At 60.5% G+C, this 23,490-nt stretch overlaps 2 protein-coding genes across 15 annotated transcripts in view; one reads left to right on the top strand and one right to left on the bottom strand.

Moving 5' to 3' along the window:
* The window catches only part of ARHGEF11 (Rho guanine nucleotide exchange factor 11), a 124,294-nt gene extending 112,414 nt beyond the window's left edge, over positions 1-11,880 (top strand). For 5 of the 14 annotated variants that reach the window (XM_062192538.1, XM_062192530.1, XM_062192529.1 and 2 more), the window contains 16 exons: positions 120-266; positions 551-630; positions 786-911; positions 1,433-1,550; positions 2,296-2,474; positions 3,069-3,144; positions 3,394-3,561; positions 4,432-4,522; positions 5,236-5,361; positions 5,795-5,856; positions 6,638-6,856; positions 7,151-7,510; positions 8,723-8,818; positions 9,683-9,930; positions 10,151-10,340; positions 10,832-11,880. In XM_062192538.1, the coding sequence (XP_062048522.1) occupies positions 120-266; positions 551-630; positions 786-911; positions 1,433-1,550; positions 2,296-2,474; positions 3,069-3,144; positions 3,394-3,561; positions 4,432-4,522; positions 5,236-5,361; positions 5,795-5,856; positions 6,638-6,856; positions 7,151-7,510; positions 8,723-8,818; positions 9,683-9,930; positions 10,151-10,340; positions 10,832-10,890 (2,345 nt within the window). In that variant the 3' untranslated portion in view covers positions 10,891-11,880. Of the gene's footprint in view, positions 1-119; positions 267-550; positions 631-785; positions 912-1,432; positions 1,551-2,295; positions 2,475-3,068; positions 3,145-3,393; positions 3,562-4,431; positions 4,523-5,235; positions 5,362-5,794; positions 5,857-6,637; positions 6,857-7,150; positions 7,511-8,722; positions 8,819-9,682; positions 9,931-10,150; positions 10,354-10,831 lie in introns of all 14 variants that reach the window. The other 9 variants (XM_062192539.1, XM_062192532.1, XM_062192528.1 and 6 more) reach the window with 5 other exon arrangements.
* A 1,916-nt stretch (positions 11,881-13,796) lies between these two features.
* LRRC71 (leucine rich repeat containing 71) lies at positions 13,797-23,265 on the bottom strand. Its single transcript, XM_062190155.1, has 15 exons — positions 23,104-23,265; positions 20,653-20,802; positions 20,350-20,481; positions 20,174-20,249; positions 19,943-20,020; positions 18,609-18,677; positions 18,231-18,390; positions 18,070-18,153; positions 17,895-17,984; positions 17,178-17,327; positions 16,917-17,010; positions 16,509-16,597; positions 14,565-14,679; positions 14,102-14,223; positions 13,797-13,913 (listed from the first exon to the last, which is right to left on the bottom strand). The coding sequence occupies exons 1-15, from the start codon at positions 23,261-23,263 to the stop codon at positions 13,797-13,799; spliced, it is 1,686 nt and encodes a 561-aa protein (XP_062046139.1). The 5' UTR covers positions 23,264-23,265.
* Between the last annotated feature and the right edge of the window lie 225 nt (positions 23,266-23,490).

Below are 23,490 nucleotides of genomic sequence, written 5' to 3'. Positions count from 1 at the left end.
GGCCTTTGCTGTAATCAGAAACCAGCGCTCCAGGTCTCCCAAAAGGAGAATGGTGTGGGGACCAGGGCAGTGACTAGAGGTACTCACGCTTGCACCTCCTTGTCACAACCACCACTTAGAGTTGTTTGTGACGGAGGCTTCCCACCTGCGCACACTGCGGGTTCTGGACCTCATCTTCTACCAACGGATGAAGAAGGAGAACCTCCTGCCGCGGGATGAGCTGGCCCGGCTCTTCCCTAACCTGCCTGAACTCATAGAGATTCACAGTAAGGAGCCTGTGCCCTCCCAGCTCCTCCCCTGCGTATCTTCAGCTTTCTGTCCTGTTTGATCCACCTGCTAAGGCCTCCCTGGCAGATAACCCTCCCTGTCCTCTTGGGTGAGAGAAAGTTTGGTGGGTAACCTGAAACCACTGCAGTTACCCCAAAATCAAATGGTTTCCATGCCCTTCCCATGGCACTGCTGTCAAAGATCCTTTTGTCATCATCACAACAGAGCCTGGAAGTGCAGCTCCACTCTCCCGACATTTCTGTTCCCTCTCTCCTCGCCCCAGATTGCTTGTGTGAGGCCATGAAGAGGCTCCGGGAGGAGGGTCCCATCATCAGAGGCATCGGTGACCTCATGCTGTCTCGGGTATGGTCCCAGCCTTTTCTACTTGGCCAGAGAAGACTGGAGGAGGCACAGTTCCATTACAAGGCTAGGGAATTTGGCCAAGGAAGTGGTGGGCAAGGGACCGGTCCCAGGCAGGAGTGTGATGGCTTGGGCTGGTGTCCATTCTGCCTCCTCAGTTCGATGGAGCCGCCCGGGAGGAGCTCCAGCAGGTGGCTGCACAGTTCTGTTCCTATCAGTCCATAGCCCTGGAGCTGATCAAGACCAAGCAGCGCAAGGAGAGCCGGTTCCAGCTCTTCATGCAGGTGTGTCCTTGGCCTCACCTAAGCCTTTCCTCATCTCCATCAAGCTCACTAAGGATCTCCTGAACTCCTATCCCCTGGCCACCAGCGTCTCCCTTATACACACGGGATTACCCAGCAGTGTACTCTCCCACATCCACCTCCTCCACTCCAGCTCTCCCAAGGCATTGACACCCTCGAGAGCTAGAGATGTTCACAGAAGGAGTGCTGGATTAGCATTCAGAAGGCCTGGCTCGCCTCCCAGTTCCTGTGTGCGCTTAGATGAGTCTCAGCATCTTTGTCTGCAGGATGGGAATGATACCTGCCCTCTGTTTTGGCCATAATCCCCTCCTTGGGTGTTGTCGCTCTGCTCACCAGCCCTTCCCTGAGTATTTAAGGAAGAAGGGCCATCACTGTTGGCTAAGGGACCTGACTCGGGTTAGGACCTATCTGACGTTTTCACATCCACCTTGGCCCTGAGCCCTGGAGCCAGCTCCCAGCTGCAGGTTAATACCTTCCTTGGTCTGTCCCCACCGCCCATCTAGGAGGCTGAGAGCCACCCTCAGTGCCGAAGGCTGCAACTTAGAGACCTCATCATCTCGGAGATGCAGCGGCTCACCAAGTACCCCCTGCTGCTGGAGAGTGTCATCAAGCACACAGAGGGTAGGGGCTGGGGGGGGCTCGCGCTGAGGGGCTCCTCCAGGCTCTGTTTTGTGGCCATAGCAAGTCATGCCCTCTGTGGCCTTCAGTGTCTTCGTCCTTACCTGGTTATTGTGCACCACAAAGGGAAAACGGTTATTCTCGTGTTTGGAACGATGCAGGGTGCTGAGCAGGAGGCATGGGGGCCACTGCTAGCTGTGTGAGACCCCCATGCACGTGAGGAAAGCACAGCGTGGCTCCCGGGCACCTCCGTTCCTCAGGGCGGTCACGGGCGTACGGCACGGGCTGTGGCAGAATTTTAGCCTCTGTTCAGTGCACAGAAGACACAGCCATGGATGGGACGTTAGAGGAGTAGGGAAGCAGGCTGGATAAGCGGGTTGAACCTAGGCTGTCCCCGTCCTCGAGAGCCTGAGCACCTGCTGCCCTCAGATTTGGATTCAGGTTGGAGAGGTGTTAGGAAGCTCAACCTGTTTTGCACAGGCTGTCCTAGAGGCATTGCAACACGTGCCCCATCCCCACCCCCATCCCCCCAGCTATAAAGCTGGTTGTGGCTAGGGAGAAATTCCCAGGAATTCCCAAGGGTGCTCAGCGGACATTAACCTACAACTTTCCTCAGCTGGACAAGGGTGGCTCTCCTATACCTTGTGTATAGCCAGTCACCATGGACCTGGGCCAGGCAGGTAGTATCTGGCCCTGAGATAGCCTTCTCAGGTAGGGACTTCTAGTTGCCACCTCTGCTCATTTGCAGGCGGCACCTCTGAGCATGAGAAGCTGTGCCGGGCCCGGGACCAGTGCCGGGAGATTCTCAAGTATGTGAATGAAGCCGTCAAGCAGACGGAGAACCGACACCGTTTAGAGGGCTACCAGAAACGCCTGGATGCCAGCGCCCTGGAGAGGGCCAGCAACCCCCTGGCAGCGGAGTTCAAGGTCGGCCGAGACTGCAGCACGGCCAGCCCTACACAGACACACACACACTCGCTCTCTCCCTTTCTCTCTCTCTCTCTCACTTCCTAGGCACCCTTGGGAGCAGAGCCCCGGTCAGGCAGGGCCTGGAGAGTCTTGGAAGTGAGAGACATGGACCTTCTGTAACAGGGTGGCACCTTGGGGTGGAAGACACACACAGCACATTAGCATTGTCAGCTCATCCCCAGAGGAACAGAAGCAGACAGCCCCACCAAGTAAAGCTGGCTGTCAGGATTCAGCCTGAAGGGCAGGGGCCAGGGTAGGACTTGAGGCTAAGTTAGAGCTGCTTGGGAGAGAAGAAAACTGAAGGGGTGGGCAGGAAAAGCAGTCTTAGGAAGATCTTAGGAAGTGGGGAGCCCATGGTGGGACCCCAGCCAGAGTCGCTGTCTACTCCCAGTGTAGTGCGTGACGCAGGACTTCGTTGCTGCCTTGCCCCTTGTCCGTGTCCTCACAAGCTCTTCCTCATTCGTCACTGATTCCCAGCGCCTTAGTACTGGTGCAGGTGCAGGCAGTTCTCCACTACTTGGTGAGTGAGCTAGTGATGTGTCTTCTCAACAGAGCCTGGACCTTACAACCAGGAAGATGATCCACGAGGGCCCCCTGACCTGGAGGATTAGCAAGGACAAGACCTTGGGTATGTGCCCAGGGCTGGGAATGGGAAGGGGTCTGTGGGGGATGGGGTCCCCCAGGTTCTCCTTTCTGTGTTCTGTGAATCCTGGGCCCTGATGCTGTAAAGGGATTGTAAGATGACCAGAGAGAAAGGAATTGGGTCCCTAGTCTCCCAGGGCCTAGCCTCTGGGGACAGGCATCAGAGACCCTCTGGTCCCCATTGTGCTGGTGAGGGCTGAGTGGACACCAGGGCCTACCTCCCCACCACCCCCAGACCTGCACGTGCTGCTGCTGGAGGACCTCCTGGTGCTGCTGCAGAAACAGGACGAGAAGCTGCTGCTCAAGTGCCACAGCAAGACCGCCGCGGGCTCCGCAGACAGCAAGCAGACTTTCAGCCCCGTGCTCAAGCTCAATGCTGTGCTCATCCGCTCCGTGGCCACAGGTACCTGGGAGGAGGCAGGCCAGGACCACTGTCCCTTGTGTCCAGTGGACCTGGATGATGGGGGCCGACCTGGGGCCTTACAGGACACACCTGTCCGCCTGGGTGCCTTTCCCCCTATCCTGAACCAGTCTAAGCAGGAGGATGTGGCCTAAGATCTGGCAGGGTGAGGGGACGGAGGGACCAGGATGAAGACAGATGACCTTGAGCAGGGGAGGTGGGTTGTCGTCAGCCCTCCAGGACAGTGCTGGCTTGGATGGGAGGCGGACACCTGCGATGGTAAGGGTGTTGCAGTGAGATTAGGCAAGATTAGTAGGACAAGCCGCCCTGCTCCAAGACTGTCCATGGCAGAGCTTGGGTACAGAAGGCTGCAGCACCCACAGTCCAGGCCAAGTGTGGTGGAGAGAGGTGCTTCAGGGAAGTGGGGCATGGCTGAGAAGGGGCCCTGGTGTAGGTACCTCAGAGGAGCCGCCTACACCTAGGTTCCACCCCCTTATCCAGCCTGCTCCCCTGCAGCAGGAGTCAGGCAGCTAGATGGTGGGCGCTCACTTTCTTCATCTTAGGGCGTGATGCCCACCTCCTCAGGAGGGGATCAGAAAGGGTGATGGCTGGGAAAAGGTTTCATAAACCCTGGCATCCACATCAGCTATCACTGTTGTTAAGGCAGGAGTAATGAGGTGGCCGTGACAGGTGACATTAGTGGTCCCGGTTGCAGTGGGTTCCCAGTGGTCCTGATGACTCAAGCCTGTCTCATGCGGCATTCACCTGTGTTGAGGGTCAGGCCTTCGAATCCACACTCTGTCGCCCTGGCCCAGACTGCAGTCACACGTGCCACTCCCAATTCAGACTTCCTGCCTTCCTTTCCTCACACAGATAAACGGGCCTTCTTCATCATCTGCACCTCCGAACTGGGGCCGCCCCAAATCTATGAGCTGGTTGCATTGACATCATCAGACAAGAACACGTGAGAATTGAGGGGTCCCGCATAACTGCTGTTCCCTTGGGACCAGGGTGGTGTGTATGAGAATGATGTGTAGTGAGACCAGGGCTGGGCCCCACATTAGTCCCTGCCGGTGAGCCAGGAAGGGAGTGGGAGGGGGGACAGGCAGAGAGAAGCCACGAGGGACTCGCCAGCCCGACCCTTCGAGCAGGCCAAGTACTGGGAGAGAGAGCTCCCAGAAGGCTGGCAGCCACCACGACTGCTTTCCTTTCTGGCCTACTTCCTTTCCCATCAGGGCTGTAAAATCCACACATCCTTCTCAGACCTTTGTCTCCAGGCTGCTGCTCCCCACCCCCCAACCCCCATGTTCCCTGACAGCAGCCACCACATGTGACGGGGTGAAAGAAGGCAGGTTGAGTCAACAGTTTCTCACCCTCAGGGTTTGGTCTATGGAATGTGGATAATGCTACCTCTTAGGGAATTATTTGGAGAGAGAAGACGTATAGAGGGCTTAGTACAGGGCCTAACAGAAGGCTGGTTCCCAGTCATTGGTCACTGCAAGCCATGTCACCCCAAGGGAGAAGCTAGTGAGCCCGGGAGGGGAGATGGGAGTGTGCAGCAGGGTCTCGGGGCGGGGTGGAGAAGCCTTGAAGCTCTGGAGCAGCAGGCCTGCAGCAAAAGAGGTCTGTGCCTGCTCGTTCTCACCACCGGTCCTCTCTGTTCCTGCCGCACAACAGGTGGATGGAGCTCTTAGAAGAGGCCGTGCAGAATGCTACCAGGCACCCCGGGGCTGCCCCAACACCCATCCATGCCCCAGCCCCAGGCCCCCAGGAGCAAGCCCACCAGGGCCCCACACCCAGCAGGTACAGTACCTACCCCTCCAGCCCCTGTGTGTGGCCCACACTCCAAGCTGCTTATCTCCTGCTGCTTCTAAGCCTTTCACCACCAGGGGTAGACAGCCTCAGTGGGAAATGCTAGTGGGGCAGTGGACAGCTCCAAGCGCCAACAGATGGAATGGAGGCACAGGCCCCTTTCACTGTCTTCTGTCCCTGTCTGCTCTCTCCCGACAGCCTCCCACTTGGCTGTCGCAGAGACTGCCCTGGGGGGGGGGGGGTGAGACAGGGGACTAAAGAAGCTGAGTCAAGGCCCTTCTTCACCAGGTTGCCAGCCAGACCAGGCAGGGGATGAGGGCTGGCACCTCCCTTCCTGGACCCTACTCCTTCATTGTCCCTTTGTTGGGGAACGCAGGATGGAGTTTTACGACATTGTCTCACCTTTGGTTGGTTTGCCCCTCAGGTTAGACCTGGATGACTCTGAAGTGTTCCATAGTGAAACAGAAGCAGAGGAGCCACTGGAAGGTAAGTCCCAGGCTGTGTGGGAGCTGTGGGCACTGGTGGATGGATCAGTGTGGAGGGCCGATGGGGGAGTCCATCAGGTCCGGGAAAGACACGGGTGTAGGGAAGAGAGAGCCTGGCAGCCCACAGGCTTCAGACGGTGAGTGTGCCCTCGGCCCTGCCTGTCTGGATGACAGGATTAGAGTGGAGGAGGAGAACAGCGAGCCAGCCAAGGCTGGGGCTGCTGGCAACAGGGGAGGAGGATGCAGAGACTCTGAGAACAGCGCGTCTCGAGGAGGGAGCCAGGAGCTCAGGTTGAAGGCACAGTTACTGGGGTCAGGTAGAAGGGTGGTCCTCAAACAATTCTCGTTGAGAACTTCTGTGTAAAGTAACTCAGGGTCATGGGCTCCTGGCAGAGGTCTCTGTTCTGGTTGCTTCCTGTTTTTCCTCCTGGCTCCACACCTCCTTCCAGGCTTTGCTCCAGTGTCCCCTTTGCAGCACTGCCTCGCTGCCTTCTCTGACCACCCCACCCCTACCAGTCCCCGTCCCCTGCTCCATTTCCCATAGCCTTACCACCTTCTCACAAGCAACACAGTTTACTCATTGTTTATTTCTCTGCGTCCCTCAACTCGAGTTTAAGCCCCCCAAGGATAGAGGTCTTCATTTGGTTTAATGATGTGTACAAAGGTCCTGGGCCAGTGCCTGGCCGCAGGATGCCCAGTAAGCATTTGCAGAATGAATCGAAAGCCGGGATCCCCAATGTGCCCTCTCCCTTCCTTGCCTGATACTCCTTTGTCATCCCCAGCAGGCCCTGGGCCCCCGCAGAGAGGCCAGGGGATGCAGCCAGTGCTGCTGGGGGATCCAGAGCAGAGGGGCCATGGAGAGGAGGAACTGGGTGCCCTGCCTGACCCTCCTGCACCCCTGGATGGAGAGAACAGCACCATCAGGACGAGGGACCCCATCCACCTGGCCCTCCCAGGGCCTCTGTTCATGGAAGGACTCGCTGATTCAGCCCTGGAAGACGGTGAGTGCCTCAAGGAGCCACCATCAGCCCCTGGTCCCCAGTAGCGTGGCCAGGGTGAACTGGTGAACTGGCAGACGCCTTCACCCTCCACCTGCCGAAGGCGCTCCCTGCTTGTGCTTGAGGACACCAGCGAGGTGGCCAGAGCCCTCCAGCCCTCCCCTGGGAGGAGGCAGGTTGACCACTTGGAGTAGGGGCAGCTGCAGTGCCTCACCTGTGCCGTGCTCTGCCCCTGCTGACGTGGTGAGCAGACCTGTGCAGGAGAAGCCATCCCCCTCTTCCCGCTCCCCCTTCCAGTGGAGAACCTGCGGCACCTGATCCTGTGGAGCCTGCTGCCAGGTCACACCCCAGAGACACAGACTGCCAGGGAGCCCGAGGATGACCTGACACCTACGCCTTCTGTCATCAGCATCACCTCTCACCCCTGGGACCCAGGCTCCCCAGGGAGAGCTCCTGCTGCAGGTGAAGGGGACAGCACCCAGCTCCCGGGGCCAGAGCGGGGCCAGCCAGAGCAGGACCCGGCTCTCTCTTCTCTGGAGCACCTGCCCCCACGGACCAGAAATTCTGGGATCTGGGAGTCTCCCGAGCTGGACAGGAATCCAACTGAAGAGGCTTCGAGAACAGAAGGCACGGGAAATTACAAAGTTGTGAGAAAAGGTAAAGTGGGCGCATCCCCTGGGGAGACAGAGGCCTGGTTTTACAAGAGTTGAGGTGGGTCTTCCCTCCCCATCTTGAGCTGGGGACCGTGTGAGCAGAGCTCAACCCCAGTGTGGGGGGAGGTGCAGATGTGTGAGGCCCTGAGGTCAGTCAAGGTTCAGCACCCAAGGCCGGCCACACCTCATTCTAAGGTACTCGCATGGAACGTGTATTAAAACACGTGTATCTGGGTGCCAAAAGATTGTGGAGTCCACACATGGTTTTTTCATAATATGCATTTTACATGAACTTTTTGATGAGCCCCCATATGTAGGTGGATTTCAAGCTTTTTGTACCAAAATAAACTTATCTTGTAATTTCATTTTCCAAGAGCTTTTTTACCCTCATATCTGTGACCTTAGACAAAGCTTTGAATCCTCTCTGACCTTTGTTCTCTGATAAATGAGGACATTTCCTGTGCCAGTGAGGGCTCTGGTTGATTTCCTGGGCCCTTCCAGGCCTGAGGACAGGATGTGGCTGTGCTCAGGCGCTCAACCCCGAGAGACAGTGCAGCCGTGTGCAGCCGGTCACTCCAGATAGCAGCCCTGAGGGCCCAGATGGCTGCTGGGACTGGAGGGGCTATAGGACAAGGAGAGAGAGGGGTGAGGCCGAGTGGACACACACCAGGGTAGGCGACTGTCATGGATAGCCGGGAGACCGCTGTAGTGGAGGCGCCCTCCAGGAGGCTGAGGACAGGCTCATGTGGCCAGAGCGGCGAGCCCAGGGCAGCCAGGCTCGGGAAAGGCAAGGTGGCGACAAGGAAAGGCTGCCAGAGGCATGTGGCAGGGCAGACGAACAAAGCCCGGGCCACTGCTCAGGGCTGGAGGGGGTCCACGTTAGCGGCTCTGAGTTTCCTCTCCTCCCCTAGTGCTCTGCTCCACCTCCCATTCCAGTAGTGTTCTCCCTGCACCTGCCCGAGGTCTGCCCTCTCCGCTGGGTTTCTGGGACCTGACCTTCCTTCTCTCTGTTCCGGTGAACTGGTGCAGAGCTCTCTGCAGCTCCCTGGGAGGTGATCACGTGTGGCCTTGTGTTCACTTTGTTCTTCCCTTGTTCCTCCTCCCCTCCCCACCCCCACTCCCTCCTCTCTCCTTTCCCCCTCCCTTCCCTCTCTCGCCCTTCCCTTTCCCTATCTTTCGGACTCTGCTCTCCCTGGTGGTGGTGGTGTCGGTGCAGCCGAGGTGGCAGGCGGCAAGGGTGTCCCTGCACTACCAGAGAGTGGCCAGTCAGAGCCTGAGCCACCTGAAGCAGAAGGCGGAACAAAGGCTGCGGGTAATACACCTCTCCTGGGAGCCCAAGCCAGGCCAGGGCTGGAGCGGGGCGCTGTGGGGGCAGACCTGCAGTCACACACACCCCTCCACACTCCATGGACCGCCGGGGATGGGTGAGGAGTAGCATATGGGCCTGAGGACAGGGAACTAGACCCTGTGACATCAGGTCTTCACTCGTCAGGAGCTGTACAGGTCCCTTTTCCAAGCAATAAGTTAAGCCACCTGTGTTGAATTGTGAGGTGGGGCAAAAAGCGTGGCCTATGCCCAGGGCCCAAGTCCTTTGCCTGACGCTCTGAGCTGCCACCCCCAACTCAACCACCACCCATGTCACTGTGGAGTAGGCTTCAGTGGCCTCCCAGGTTCCTTGGTGCTTACTGCCCTGTCAGGACCCTCCACGTCCTTCCCCAGCGGTGTCTGACCCCCCTCTGACGGGTCATGATCTGTCCGTAGGATGGGGACACAGGTGGCAGTTGGGGCAGGGGGTAGCGCTGAAGTTCATCAGCAGAGCTTGAGGTGAGACAGGTGAGAGGCTGCTGCCTGCTTCTCTCCAGGAGGCTGAAGGCAGCCCAGCGTCCCCACCCTTCCCTCCAGCCCCGTGTCCCTGCGTGAAGCACCACGCCTGCCACTTCTCCCTTCACTTCCACCAGTCAGTATCCAGCCCTGCATTCGCAAAGTGGCCATCCAAGGAGGCTCTCTGGAGGAGGAGGGCTTTTAGGTGATATGGGCAGCACAAAGCCAGCATCTCCACGTTCATCTGGGGAAGGCTTCCCTGGCCCTGTTCTGCCCATCAGCTGAGGGGGTGGGAAGATGGACTTGGACAGCTGTGTCCACGCCTGCTAATCACTTCCTCTTGCCGTGGGCACAGGGAACTGTTTTTACGTCAGCATGCCAGCAGGACCCCTGGACTCTAGCACCGAGCTCTCAGGGGCACCTGCAAGCCCCTGCCAGCCTGATGGCCTCCCTGCCTGGCAGACAGAGCCTCGGCCCCAGCTGCAGGGAGGCAGCGAGGACCCGAGACGCCCCAGCCGCTCTGCCCCCAGCCTGGCCCTCAGGGACGTGGGCATGATCTTCCAGACCATCGAGCAGCTCACCCTCAAGCTCAACAGGCTCAAGGTGACAGACACAGGGCTCAGCTCCCTGGAGGCCTTCAGGCTAGGACCCTTCCCCGGGAGGGAGGGCTGTGTCTCTGTGGGCGCGCTGCATCCCCCAGCCTGCTCGGCCACCCTGAAACCACAGCCCCGCCTCAGCATGCGTCGGTCAGAGGCTGTGACCCCTTCCCCTAAGGGCCTTGTGACAAGAACACCAGGAACACACCTCCCTGTGACTCTTGCAGGACATGGAGCTGGCCCACAGGGAGCTGCTCAAGTCGCTTGGGGGAGAGTCATCAGGGGGCACCACGCCGGTGGGCAGTTTCCACACAGAGCCGGCCAGATGGACAGACAGCTCCCTCTCACCTCCAGCCAAGGAGCCCCTGGACCCAGACTCCGGGAACAGCCGTGAGCTAGGGCCCTGCCCTGAGGATGGTGAGCGCAGCAGGTACCCCTTGTCCCTCCCAGGGGAAAGGGCTGCCCATTCAGGACATGTCACCATGTGGTGGCTCTCACTCCCCTCGAGTGGGGCTAACGGCTCTTTATAGAGCCGCACCTCGGCAGTGCCCTGAGAAGTGGGAGCTTAGACTTGACGCCGTCTTGTCCTTGTGCTACAGAGCTCACGAGCCCTGGGGCACCTGCAGGCACTTCTGAGACCTGTTCTCGTGAAGTGGTTCCGAGGCAGCGTGTGCAGGCCAGGGCAGCTCTGGGACCTGGCGCGGGAGGGCAGAGCACAGCCCCGCCTGACCTGGGGGCTCTGGGCACGGACCAAACACAGGCCCCACGAGAGCAGGCTTTCTGGGAGACAGCCAGGCGGCACCGAAGGAGCTGCTCTCACGGGCTTGAAAGGACCTTGTGGACAGAACACACAGGGGAGGGTCCCCTCGGGCCCCGGCGGGGTTCCTCACCGTGTCATCCTCCCGCAGGCCCTGACACAGCCCTGGAATATGGTGCAGCAGATGCCGCCACGTCGCCAGGACTGTGACCCAGACCGCCAAACCCTCCGCGAACCCATTCCTTCAGGGACTGGCCTGACGCGAGGGCAGAGGGTAGAGGCGGCAGCTGGGGAGACTGGGATCCAGCCGAGGCCGGGGGAGACCTGCATGTCGCTTGGGCGCTCAGATCGGAGTCAAGTTTCAGTGTCTTTGCCCTCCCTTCAGCCAGCCCTCCAAGGTCTTGGCCCTCCTAAGCATGCAGACTGCATCAGAAAGGCCGCCTAGCACTCTGCCCCTCCCGCCACACACACACCCAGGTGTGCACCTGTGCGGGAGAGGAGGCGGCTGCTGTGTAAATGCACTTTCTTCCTCCCCCTCTCTCCACAGGCCCCCGGTGGAGGTGGGTGCCGCCCTCCCCTTTGTCACTTTGGTTTCCTATAAATATGTATGTATTGTATGTGCATCTTTGCTATTGTACATAACTTTGACCTTTTTTGTTTCTGTTCCTGGAGTGCTGAGGCAGTTACAAAAGGGACAGCCAAGGGGAGAGGGGATTCACGCGTGGCTCCTGGTCAGCAGCCCAGCTCTGGGGTCGGGACCTGCCGGTGGAGCGGGTCACTGTCCCTGGCCCCGTGGCTGGGGAGGTCTCCCGGCATCCAGAGCGCAAACTCCACAGACTGGTGCTGAGCCCCCTCCCTCTAGGACTTCTCATCCTCACCAGACGGGGCCATGGGGCCTTCTCACCCCACCTGGGTCCACCCTTCCCCACCTGGTCCTTACAGAGAACCAGAGTAGCAGGTACGGAGCTGAAAACTGGGCCCCAGGAGGTGCGAGTAGGGGATTTGAATCCTGGAGCCGCTGAGTTTACCCAGGACCATCCCCAGGGGCCACGGCCACCCTGGCCCCATCGCCATGCCTGCTCCACTCCTCATGAATATACACACTGTGCTAGGTGTATATATACATATATATATATAAATATATATAATATATAAAGTATAGATATGGAAATGACTGTTTTGCTGTTAAGATAATGTATACTCTTTTATTTTCTTCCTTTCATGGTTAAGATTTTTTTTTTTTTAAAGAAAAGTTAAATATTCTTCCATTGTGGTGACGTGTGTGTGATTCCTGGGACTGCCAGGGCAGGGTGTTGTGGCAGCTGTGAAGCTCTAAACCGGCTGGGACTGCGTAGAGCCAGGCAGAGGAAGCCCCCTCGCCCCTGGTATCAAACCCGAGGGCTCGCCACGCGGGCGCCAACGTTTCAGGCATGTGCTACAGAGCTCAATCCCAGCTCACACATGGGAGCAGCAGACCCAGGGGCCGGGACCTCGTGAGCTGCTCTCTGTGGGCTTCGGGGCTGTAAAGGCGAACTGAGGAGGGGGTTGTCTGCGGCCTGGCCAGATCCTCGCTGCCATCACGCCTCTGCGCTCCTGCAGGTGCAGCTGCGTCACCACGACCAGAGCCATGCAGGCTAAGGGCTGGATTCCTTCAGCACCAAGAACTGGATACTCTTGACTCCTGCAGCTCGCAATGAGCGAACAGTCTCACTGGGCATCAGAACTGACAGCAGCGTCCTTAGTGACAACGTGTGGGACTAAGGACAGGGCTGTCCCGTCACCAAAGCCTTAGAGGCCTTGGGCAGGGACAGCTGGAGAAGCCAAGATGAGCCATCATCGTCAAGCTTCTTTATGTGCCAGGGTTGGCAGTTCAGAGAAATGAGGGCTTTTTCCTGGAGCAGCTCAGCAGTGAGACCTGGAGGGCTGCCAGCGGCCAGAAGCCACTGAGGGCCTGTGAGAGCCCCTGAGCTGCAGAGAGCACGCTGGGCAAGGCAGGTGCACCCTGGGTGGGCACAGGCATTGAACGAGTGGCGTGGAGGCTGAGTGGATTGTGCACTCGTTCCTGCCTGCACTTTCACGAGACGCTGCCTGTGGGCTGCACGTGGCCCCCAGGCCTGGGCACGCTGGGCACCGTGGGGTTTCGTCAGTGGAGACAGCACTGAACGGCAAAGATGCAGGGTCACCTGCCCTCCCAGCTCCTCAGGCCCTCGCGCCATCTGGGTGCCTCTGGTTTCACACTGCCGACACGTGCAGGCTGTGTCCTGACGTTTGTGTTTAATGCTTTGCTAGCTCTGCCTGGATGTTGACAGGTGCAGCACCCTCTTCAGGGTGGTCTGCCAAGGGTCTGTGCATTTTCTTCAGCTGAGCCCACCCCTCCCTCAAAACCAGTGAGACCCCTGGGCTGAGCAAGACAAGGCAAAGCAGGTGGGGCCCATGCTCCATTCCTCCACCTCCTCTGTCTACTCTGTCCCATGGCTTGTGCCTGTCAGGTTGTAATCCCAGTCCCAAACCTTCCCCTTCAGCCTCTGAGACCAAAGGCTTAAATGCAAACACTGGCAAAGCACGCATCCTCTAGGAAACACCGTGCAGTGGGTAAGGAGCAATGCCCTGGGTAGGCGTGGTGGTGCGCCTGACTAAGCCGCCACCCAGGATGCCTGCATCCCAGGGTGCTAGATCAAGTCCCGATTACTCTGCTTCCAAGCCAGCGCCCTGCTAATGCGCCTGGGAAAGCTGCAGGTTGTACTTGGGCCCCTGTCACCCGTGTGGTAGACCCAGATGGAGTTCTAGGCTCCTGGCTTTGGCCAGGAACCAGTGGGTGGAAGATCTCCTTCTGTCACTCCACCTTTCAAACAACTAAATAGATTTTTTAAATGAATGAAAAAGCAGTGCCCCTGGCCAGCTGTTGCCTCGCAGACACCATAAAGTGCATCACATCGTCGCTCTCCTGCCGCTGCTGGCCATGTAAGGTGAACAGACTGAGGCCAGTGTTCCAAGTAGTTCCGGAGCAAAGTTTTTCAGACAACCGCAAAGGAGAAGTACAGCAATAGGCTACGTGAGTTCTCAGCCCACACAAGGAGAAGTGCTTGGGGCTCAGTCTCAGGCGAGAAGGGGCGGGGCTAGGAGGGGAAAGCTGCGGCCTCCTCCTCCCTGAGCTTGGCCTTGATGGGGTCCCTCGGCAGCATCAGCTCCTGGATCATGGTATACGTGGGGCACTGCGGGGCGAAGCAGTTTTTCTGAAAGGTAAAGGAAGCCTGCCAGTTGGCAAGAAGGAGGGAGACTGGGCCTGTGAGAAGCCACCCCGGGGCAGGCTGTCAGAGGCCCTGCAGGCATGGCCAAAGGGCAGACTGGTTAAGCAATGGGAACTCCACAACTCTGGCAAGGACAAGCCGCCCTCAGCGACAGGCGCGTGCCCCAGACTCACCGCTAGGGACAGCCACAGCAGCCCCATCGGGCCCTTGGAGGAGCTCTTAGGCTTGGAGATCTGCACCTGGTACTGCACTGCGGCCAGGAAGCCCTCCAGCCCCACTTCGGTGATGCGGTTTCCTGGTGGGAGGCAGAGACGGGGCGGCCTCTTGCGCCAGCAGGCCCCCTCGCGCCCAACACCCTCCCCGCCACCCTCAGCAGCCGGCTCCTCCAGCTCTCTGCCGCCTCCTTGTGTAACTTGCCTTCTCCCACCTGTCTCTGCCCTCAGCACTCAACCTGCCGTTGGCTCCTCCCCCACCCAGCACCTGCCCTCCCTGCAGGCCCCATGTGGGCAAGCCTCTGGCACTAGGATGCCCAGCCAGGGGAGACTCAGGCACACTCCATGCATAGAGTTGGGGGTGGCACCCGTATGGCTAGGTGGAGCCCAGGTGGCAGGAGTGTCCAGGGGTTGGCAAACATACGGAGGAGGTTGAGGTGCAGGAGGACCCTGTTCCCAGGCATGAAAACTTTCCCATCTCGGTGCTCCACGGGCTCCAGGAGAGGGTTGACCATCTCAGTAGCTTCGGCAACCAGCTGCTAAAGCAGAAGCATAATTACAGCGAGGGATGAACTGGTGGCCAGGCCATTCCTTTTTCCCTTCATTATAAGTGATTTGTGTGCCGCCTTTGTGTAGCTGCGGGAGACACAGGAACATAAGCCCGTACCCTCAAGAAGTGCCTGTTGGCAGGGAGATTGGGGCGGGGGGGGGGAGATCAGGGTGAAAAAGCCATGCAGGCCAGCACAGCACCCTGCGAGCACAGAGGAACAGAACAGCCCGGTCTGGGAGCCAGGAGCAGTCTACCGGAGGCGGCTTCCTGTGAGTCGTTTGGGGCTGGCGTACTGAAGCAGCGGGTTAAGCCACCACTTGTGACACTGGCATCCCCTGTCAGAGTGCTGGTTCAAGTCCTGGCTGCTCTGCTTCTGGCCCAGCTCCCTGCTCATGAGCCTGAGAAAGTAGCAGAGGATGGCCCAAGCACATGGGTCTCTGCACCCACTTGGGAGACCTGGATGGAGTTCCTGGCTTCTGGCTTCAGCCTGGTCCAACCCCAGCTACTCTGGCCATTTAGGGAGTAAACCAGCAGATAAAAGATAGTCTCTCACTCTCTTTTCACTCTCCCTTTCAAATAAATCTTTTTAAAATTGGGAGGTTTGGGGGCCAGTGTTGTGGCATAGCAGGTAAAGCCACCACCTGCAATGCCAGCATCCCATATGGGCACTGGCTCAAGTCTTGGCAGCTCCACTTCTAGTCCAGCTCCCTGCTAGTGGCCTGGGAACAGCAGCAGAGGGTGGCTCAAGTGCTTGGGGCTCTGTCACCCACATGGGAGACCCGGATAAATCTCCTGGCTCCTGACTCTTGGTTTTGGCCTGGCCCAGCCCCAGCCATTGTGGCCATATGGGAAATGAACCAGCAGATGGAAGATTCTCTCTCTCTCTCTCTCTCTCTCTCTCTCTCTCTCTCTTATACATAAATCATTTTCTAAGAAATGGGAAGGTTCCTGGCCATCATCAGATGAAGATGAGGGGCGTGGGGTTGTCCACAAAGTGAGTTGCAGGTGCAAAGGCCCTGCAGATGTGCAACAGGTGCACTTGGGTTTCCCTAGGTATTTCTTCCTGCCTTGCGTAATGAGGAGAGTGAATGGGCCCAGATGACACTGCAGGCAGGGTGAAAAGAATCACGATAGCCCAGGAGCACGTCCGCCCCATCAAGACAGGGCACAAACAAGTAGAAGCTGAAAGGCAGCCACACCCCCTTCTTCCATCCAAGCTTTTCACACCATCTTGTCTTGGAGAGGGCTCTTCCGTGCCGCCAGGGTATGTGGAGGAAGGGCGGAAAGAAAGACTCCCGGGCGGCTGGCAGATCTGGGGGAAGGAGGAGGGCAGGGAACTATGGAGCTGGCGGCCCCGGAAGATTCCCGGAGCAAGGAGCAAGTTGGTCCCAGTTGAGAGGGGGAAGGGAGGCTCCAGGGGCAGAGGAGAGAGTCGGTGAAGGAGCTGCTCCGGGCAGCCCTGCTCGGGGGGGGGGGGGGGGGGGGGCTGCGGAGAGCACAGCGCTTTGTTCCCTGTATCCAAGAAGGCAATGCCAGTGGTGATGCAGAACCAAGGGCCGCTGGGGCAGCAGCCTCCATGGAGACGCCCGACACGTGGGCTAGCACTGGACAAGGAAAGGATGCTGGCACCTGCCCGGGTCACCATGGAGAGGAGCACACGGAGCTCCAGGCACTTCAGAGTGGGCCTAGACCAGGCTGGAGGCGGGGTCTCAGGGGAATCTGACACAGGCATGGAGGTGAGTGACTGCGGGCACAGAGCAGGGCTTGGGAACTGCGTGGCAGCGGATAGGGGTCAGCAGCTCTCCCCTGGGCACGCACCTCGGACTCCAGGAGGATGCTGCGTTTCTCCTTGCTCCCGGTCTTCGTGCCTTTTCCCTTGCTTGACTTCTGATCGGGGATGGTTACCTCTGGGGTGGGCAGAGAAGCCACGTGCTCTGAGCAGGCCTCAGACACCGCCCCGGGCTCTCCAGGGAGCATGTGCTAGGCAAGGCGAGAGGCTGCCCTGCCGCCCGGAGGCTGACAGCCCTGGGCTTGGGTGGAACAGAAACAGCTGGAGGGGCCCCGGCCAGACATGTGGGTTCCCTGCCCGAGGACAGCCAGGATGTCTGGGCCAGGTGTGACAAGAAACGAACTGCAGGTGTGGCCACGGCCAGCCTCGGGCTCACTGCCCAGCGCTCCGCTTCCGGTCCACGGGGAAGGTGTGGGCAGAGGGCTGCAGGCACTTACTCCCCTTGCCTGACTTCATAGCGTCTTCCTTCTTGGGGGTTCCCTGGGTGGGCGACTGCCCAGACCCTGACTTCTCCTCTTTCTTGACCACTTCCTGTGGGGGAGGTGAGGAGAGAGAGGAAAGTGCTCCCTCCCAGGGAGTGATGGGAGGCAGGTGTGGGAAGGAGCCAGGGGTAGGACCGCCCCCGCCACCTTCCTCCCTCCACCCAGGCTTGCCCCACTGAGGCAGGCTCCCGGCTCCCAGCCGCCCAGCGCACCTACCCCCGGCTTCTCCTTTTTCTTGCCCAGGCCCTTGGGAATTTTCCCTGTCTGCGACTTTTCCGGCCTGTCCACTAGCGTGATGCTGCTGATCCCTGTCATCTGAGATTTCTCTCTGTCGGTTTTGGAGTCCCCGTGACGGGAGGAGGAGGGCTGTGCTCAAACGGGAGGGGGGAGGGGGTGGAGGAAGGAGCCAGAGCCTCATGGCGGGGGACCAGGGACAGCCCCCTACCCGGGTGGCAGCCAGGCTGCCCTACCCCGCTCCCCCTTCCCTGATAAATGCTAACGTGATTGGTATGTGACTCCTCTGGGAGGAGGGACTGAGCAGGGCCCGGGGTTGGGGGTGGGGGGTGGGGGAAGCTCAGATTCATACTGAGGGAGAAAACAGTGGCTACCTTTGAGCGAAGTGCCATAAATTAACTGATCTAATCCTCTCAACAACCCTACCAGCACGATTACAGCCATTTTACAGATGGCGAAACTGAGGCACGGGGATGTTAAGTCACACGCTGAAGGTCACAGCTGGTATGGGGGTGAGCCAGAGTTCAAGGTCAGGAAGTGTAAATCTTGAGTCTTTTCTCTTCACCAAGATGTTCCACCGCCCATGCAGGGGTTCCGCGATTAGGGCCCACCGAGGCGGGGCCTGGCAAGCTATGTCTGTGCGAGAGGAGAGGCCAACCCGGCGACCCAGCGCGGTGGAGGCGGGGGATGGCTCCTCACCGATCGCGAGCGTTCCTGCGACCCTTTCTCCAGGAGCAGGCGCCGGCGCTCCACCACCTCCGTGTGCGTCAGCTCGAAGGGGCGCAGGACCTGGACCGAGGCCAGCACCTCGCCATCCGACGCCCGGGGAGTCGGGGTACACCCCGCCCCGACCCCGGCCCGTCGGCACACGCACCTCTGCCAGCTTCAGGGCGCCCTTGTCCTGGATGCGGTTGTGCGCCAGCGACAGCCAGAGCAGGGAGCGGTTCAGCCGGAGACCCTGCGGAGTGGGCGTGTGAGCAGGCCGCGCGGGGCCGCCCCTGCCTGCGGGGGTCCCTCCCAGTCTTGCGCGCGCACGTTGGCGATGTAGCCCGCGCCCTCATCGCCGATGTGGTTGAAGCCCAGGTTGAGCGAGACGAGAGTCCGGTTGCAGCTGTGCAGCGTGGACAGCGCCCGGGCCAGCAGGTGTGCTCCGTGGTCGTCGATCTTGTTGTTCCGCAGAGACAAGTGCGCGATCCTGGGCCAGCGAGAGGGAGCCCAGGGCTCACTGGAAGCACCGGCTACTCCTGCGCCCTCGCAGGACCTGGAACGCGTGGGGGCATGGACGAGGCCGGGGCAGGAGTAGCACCTGTGGGTGCCTGGGGAGACGCTGGAGCGCAGAGGGAAGGGCTGGGGCTACAGAGGCCTTAGAAGGAGACAGGTGCAGAGAAGTGGGGTGAAGATGAGGGGTCTCACGTGCTGTCCAGCCCCATGAGCTTGTGGTAGGACTGCTCCGGCAGCGGGTTCCCCTCCAGGGACACCTTCCTAAGGCAGGGGACCATGGAGGCCAGTGAGCACCCTCCCCGGGTCCAAAAGAAGCGGGGGGGGGGGCAGCTAGGAACCAAAGGATGCCCCTCCAGTATAGGGAGTCCAGACGGGCGGCCATGCCAGAGGGCCAGCGCCCAAAGGTGGTGACCCGAGGTGGCCTCTGGGGCAGCCCTCAGTCACCTCCACCTGCAGGCATCGGTGCCGTGTCCTCCCCTCCACTCCCCGGCCCCCCGAGTGTGAACCGAGCCTAGTGACTCACTGCCTGGAGGCCCAGCCAGCCTACACCTGGCTCACGCAGACACCGTAAGACAGCGCTTGCTGTCCGGACTGCTACACGTGCAGGTGACTTGTCACCGTCAGCCAGCAAGAGATAACCTCCCAAAAGGCAGCGGCCTCTCTAGCGGTACTGAGGCGACCGAGGGCGCGTTCCAAGTCACAGCAAAGGCGGGCCCGACGGTCAGACGTGTCCTGCACACTTCTCCCAGGACTGTGGTTCTGCTCAGCCTTCAGGCAGCCTCGCCGTCCACACTCCCCCGGTGACGTCCCCTCAGCCCACTTCCCGCTGCCAGGACTTGCGTTTCCGTAATGAATTCAGAGTCGCTTCCGGGCATTCCCCGGCTGCAGTGAAATGTGTGCTTCCCGGGGACCCCTTTGGGAGCAGGAACAGGGGGCAGGCGTGGCACCGAGTGGCGCGGGCACCACGGGGGCCCACGGGAGGGCCTGGAGCTGGACCAGCCTCGCCCTTTACACAGTCAACTACATCCGCAACCTCACACCGTGCTGTTCCTTCCCCGCCTCGCCTGTTCCTACTCCTCCTTCAAGGCTCAGCGCTCCACCTCCTCCTCCAGGCAGCCCTCCCAGCTTCCTGCCCTCCCTGCAAGGCCCATTCCTCCTCAGGCCCACACTGCTCTAAGTCCTTCTTCCTCCCTCGCTGGACTGAGGATAAGAACTGTCTTACCAGCCCCTAGTGCGGGACCAGGGCCCCCAGGCAGCCAGGAGACAGGGAGAGGGGCTCCAGCGGGGAGGGTCTGATGGAGAGGAGGGGGCATGAGGCCCCAAAGGTGGGGCTCTGTGTGCCTTGTGTGCAGACAGGAGCTCCTGACCCAACAGATACTGAGTGTGCCCTGCTTCCGCCAGCCCAGGCCCACAGGAGCTGCCACTGGCCACCTGTGTCCCAACCTGCTCTCCTGCACACGATCCCTCCGCCAGCCCCCTACTCCCGCTGCGCCGCCGACCCCACCCCCACCCCGCCCCGTGCTGACCTGAGCGTGGGCGAGCAGAGAGGCAGCAGGGCTATGAAGGTGGTCAGGGTCTTGTCCGTCATCCCCACCTTCCACAAACTGGGGCCATGTGGGGAACAGAGACGGAGCTGGTCACCTGCTACCGCAAAACCCGCATCCCCACCGTGCCCAGGGCCTTCAAGGACCCTTCTGGTCTGGCCCCCATGCCGCAGGGAGCCTCCCGCCCGTGCTCCCCCCACCCCCGGCCCTCACTTGATGGCTTGCAGCTGGCTGAGGGAGGGCAGACATTTGGAGAATATGCCCAGAATCCGATCCTCCACCTTCCAACCTGCGCGGGGGAGCGGGAGAGGAGGAAGGCGCTCGAGGCCGGGGCGAGGGGGCAGGGGGCGGGCAGGGGGCGGGCAGGCCGGGCCGCGCTCCCCGCTCACCGCGGATGTAGATTTCCTTCACTGCCTTGCTGTCCTCCTGCTCCAGCTCCACCTGGATGGTGGGCCGGAAGAACACGTACTTGCTCTCCAGGCTGGTGAGGCTGCAGGACCCCGACATCAGCCGCTGGTCGTCTAGGAGACAGAGCCCCCTGCCCACAGGTGCCCGGGCGCCGGGGGGGCTGCAGCGGACCAGGCGGGACCGCAAGCCACGCACACCCCTGCACCGCGTCCCCGCCCTGCAGCCCCCCTGAGGGGTGGCGCGGCAGAAGAACGAGGCGGCGCCGGGATGGCCAGGCCACTCACCTAGCGTGGGCTTTTCCGACATGGAGGAGGAGGGGACGAAGTTCGGGTGGGGGCGAGGCCGGGTGACGACTTTGGGGAAGTCCGTGTAGCCCGAGCGGGTGCAGAGCTCGGCGAAGTCGGTCTCCAGCACACCGGTGCACTGGTACTCCTCTGCGGGGCGGGCGGCCGCGTGAAAAGGGGCCGCGGCGGCCGCCAGGGGGCAGCAGAGACCCCTGCGACGCCGCCGACGCCCGCGCCAGCTCGCCTTCCCATGCGCCCCAGCAGAGACCCGCGTCCTCACGGCCATTTGAAAGGGTGCCATGCGGCGTGAAACACTCGAGAGGAAGCAGAGGGGGAAAGCGGACGCTCGGGGAAAGGGCCGTGAAGGGCGTCGCGTGTGCACCGAGCTGGCTCCCCTGCACCGAGCCATTTCCACCCCTGCTGTCCATTCCCTAGGGGCCTGAGCCTCCTACCGCCACAGGTGCCCCCAGCCCACCTTCTCCCGCGCCCCCTTCCCCTGTTGGGACTGCCTGGGCCCGAAGCGAACCCCTCTCTGCTACCAGTGCAAGCCTGCCGCCTCACGCCCTGGTCTTTTTGGCTCCCCACGCGCATCCCAAGGAGAAGAGGTTCTGGCGATGGGAAGGGGAGCCAGTCCTCGCCAAGGGCCAAACAGCCTGGAGCTCCTCCGCCACACCACCCAGGCCCTCCACCCCCACCCCGAGGCAGGAGCGCCTGGGGCTGAGCAGAGGGAGGCTGCCCCAGGGTGTGATGGGATTGGAAAAACCCGTGCCCAGGCCGTGTCGGGGTGCAGGGCACAGAGAAGACGGGGGTTTGTGGGGAGAAGGGTGGGTGAGAGGCCTCTTCCTCCTCCATCCAGCCTGGGTACACAGGGTGGTAGCCCAAGCAGATCCTAGGGAGGGAGGCTGGCTCCCCTCTGCCTGCCCAGGCGGCTCCCTCCACGGGGAGAGCCCGTGCACTCACACCTCCCGTCTCAGGACAGACTCAGCCTTGCGCAGCCCTAAGAATGGCCTGGCCGGCCTCTTCAGTTTCCCGGGCCCCTCTCCTGAGCCCTGAATCCACGGGAGAATTTGCATTTCTAACCGGCTCACGACCTGACCGCGCAGTTTCAGGAGAAGTAGCCGCCATCGGTTGGGATGTCCTCTAAGCCTATACATTTTCCCATAGCGGCCATCACGCCCTACCCCACGTGAGCGCCACCTGTGCCCCTGCCACCGCACACAGCAGCCTCTAGAGTCCCTGGACCTCCATGTACCCCTCCACCCCGGGCTCAGGTGCCCCCGCCAGCCCCTTCCCTCCAGGCCCAGGTCCTGAGGCCTCTTCTCTTGTCCAGTCACGCTCCCTCCCCCACTCCCCAGCGCGTGGCTCTCATTCTCAGGGCTGGGATACACCAGAACACCCCCACTTTGCCACTGCAGATGCCTGTCAGCCCTGGGAGGTGCCCCCTTAGCTGCTCCTCCCTCAAGTTCTCCCATCTCCACGAACGCCCCCCCCAGCAGTCTCGATCCTGGGGGGTCTTTCTTGCTATGCCCCCTCCCTTCCCACCCATCCAGCCCTTGGCCAGCCTCTGTCCTACCTCCAAGTACTTCTCCAAGGAACCCAGCCCATCCACCCATTGCCACCCTCCCTGCCCTATCCCACCCACCGCTGCCCCTGGGTTGTGGAAACACTTGCAGAACTCAAGTGTCTGCCTCCACTCTCCCCTCTTCCACTCCAGTTTCCATACGGCAGCCATGGTGCTGTGTGTGTGTGTACATGTGCATGTGTGTGTATGTGTGTGTGTGCGTGTAATGCCACTGGGTTCGTACCCAGAGGGGATTCTATCTTGTCTTGCCTTGCCTTCTGGAAGACACTCTTTCTCTAGCCACCGTGACCTTTCACCCTGCACCAGCACCGATGGGCGGATGACAGCAGCCAGGGCTGGACCACCAAAGTCATTTTCCAAGTCGCTTTTCTTTGAGTCCAGGGATGGGAAGTTCCTGTCCCTCTCTGACTGGCAGGTTTACATCAATCAGCCATCCCATAAAATGCCTCTTTGTGCTCAGTTTGGGCTGGGGTTCTAGCGCCTGCAAGAAACACAGCCCTATCCCTGCTGAGGGAATTCTAGTGGTTTCCTTTCCCGGAGAATGTAAATCCCACGAGGGCAGGACTGCCTCCGTCTCACTCCCTCTGAACCACTCCTGCTGGAGCAGTTCGCGTTCAGAGTAATTGTTGGATAAAGAACGAATATCTACGACCTCCTGGCTGCCTCCCTCCGTCCTCCCGCCTCGTGCTCTTAATATGATCAGACCTTGCTGTTATCTGTCAGCATCCCAAGCCAGAGATCAAGTTCAAGTCCAACATCTACCCAGCGGAGATTCAGGAACTCAAGTCGGCTACCGAGCCACGGGCGGCGGTGGGAAGGCAAAGCCGCAGCCTGGAGGCCCGACGCCCCCAAGCCAGCCGCCTGCGTACCGGGATTTTTGGGCTCCTCCTCGCCCACTGGCGTCAGGGCGGCCGCCGGCTTCTCCTTAACCGCGCGTTCCCCTTTCTTGGTCACAGCACCGGACGTCTTCTGGGCCCCGGGTCGCTGGGCCCTGGGGGAGGTCCCCGACGCGCTCGGCTCGCTCGACATGCTGGGGCCGTCCGCAGCCCCTCCGGGACCCTCGTGGAAACAAGCAGGCACAAACGCACTCCGGGGCGCTCCCCCCGGGGGAGGCTGAGTCTAGACGTTTCCGTTCTGCCTCCTCTCGGCGGAGCCGCGGCGCCGGCGGCGGTGGCCAGCGATGCCCGCGCGTCCCTCTCCAAGGCAACCGCGCGAGGAGGTGGGGTTGCGAAGGGGCCTCTGCATGGCACCGAGAG

Source organism: Lepus europaeus, chromosome 5 (assembly GCF_033115175.1).
Source record: "Lepus europaeus isolate LE1 chromosome 5, mLepTim1.pri, whole genome shotgun sequence".
NCBI lineage: Eukaryota > Metazoa > Chordata > Mammalia > Lagomorpha > Leporidae > Lepus > Lepus europaeus.
This window is presented reverse-complemented; position numbering and strand designations above follow the sequence as displayed.

Coding starts and splice junctions, on each gene's coding strand:
- LRRC71 (XM_062190155.1), bottom strand. CDS start 23,263: ATGTCGAGCGAGCCGAGCGCGTCGGGGACCTCCCCCAGGGCCCAGCGA. Junction 17,985..18,069: donor GCGCCCTGAAGCTGGCAGAG/GTGCGTGTGCCG, acceptor GCCTCGGTCCAG/GTCCTGCGCCCCTTCGAGCT. Junction 16,598..16,916: donor TATGAAGTCAGGCAAGGGGA/GTAAGTGCCTGC, acceptor TGCCCACCCCAG/AGGTAACCATCCCCGATCAG.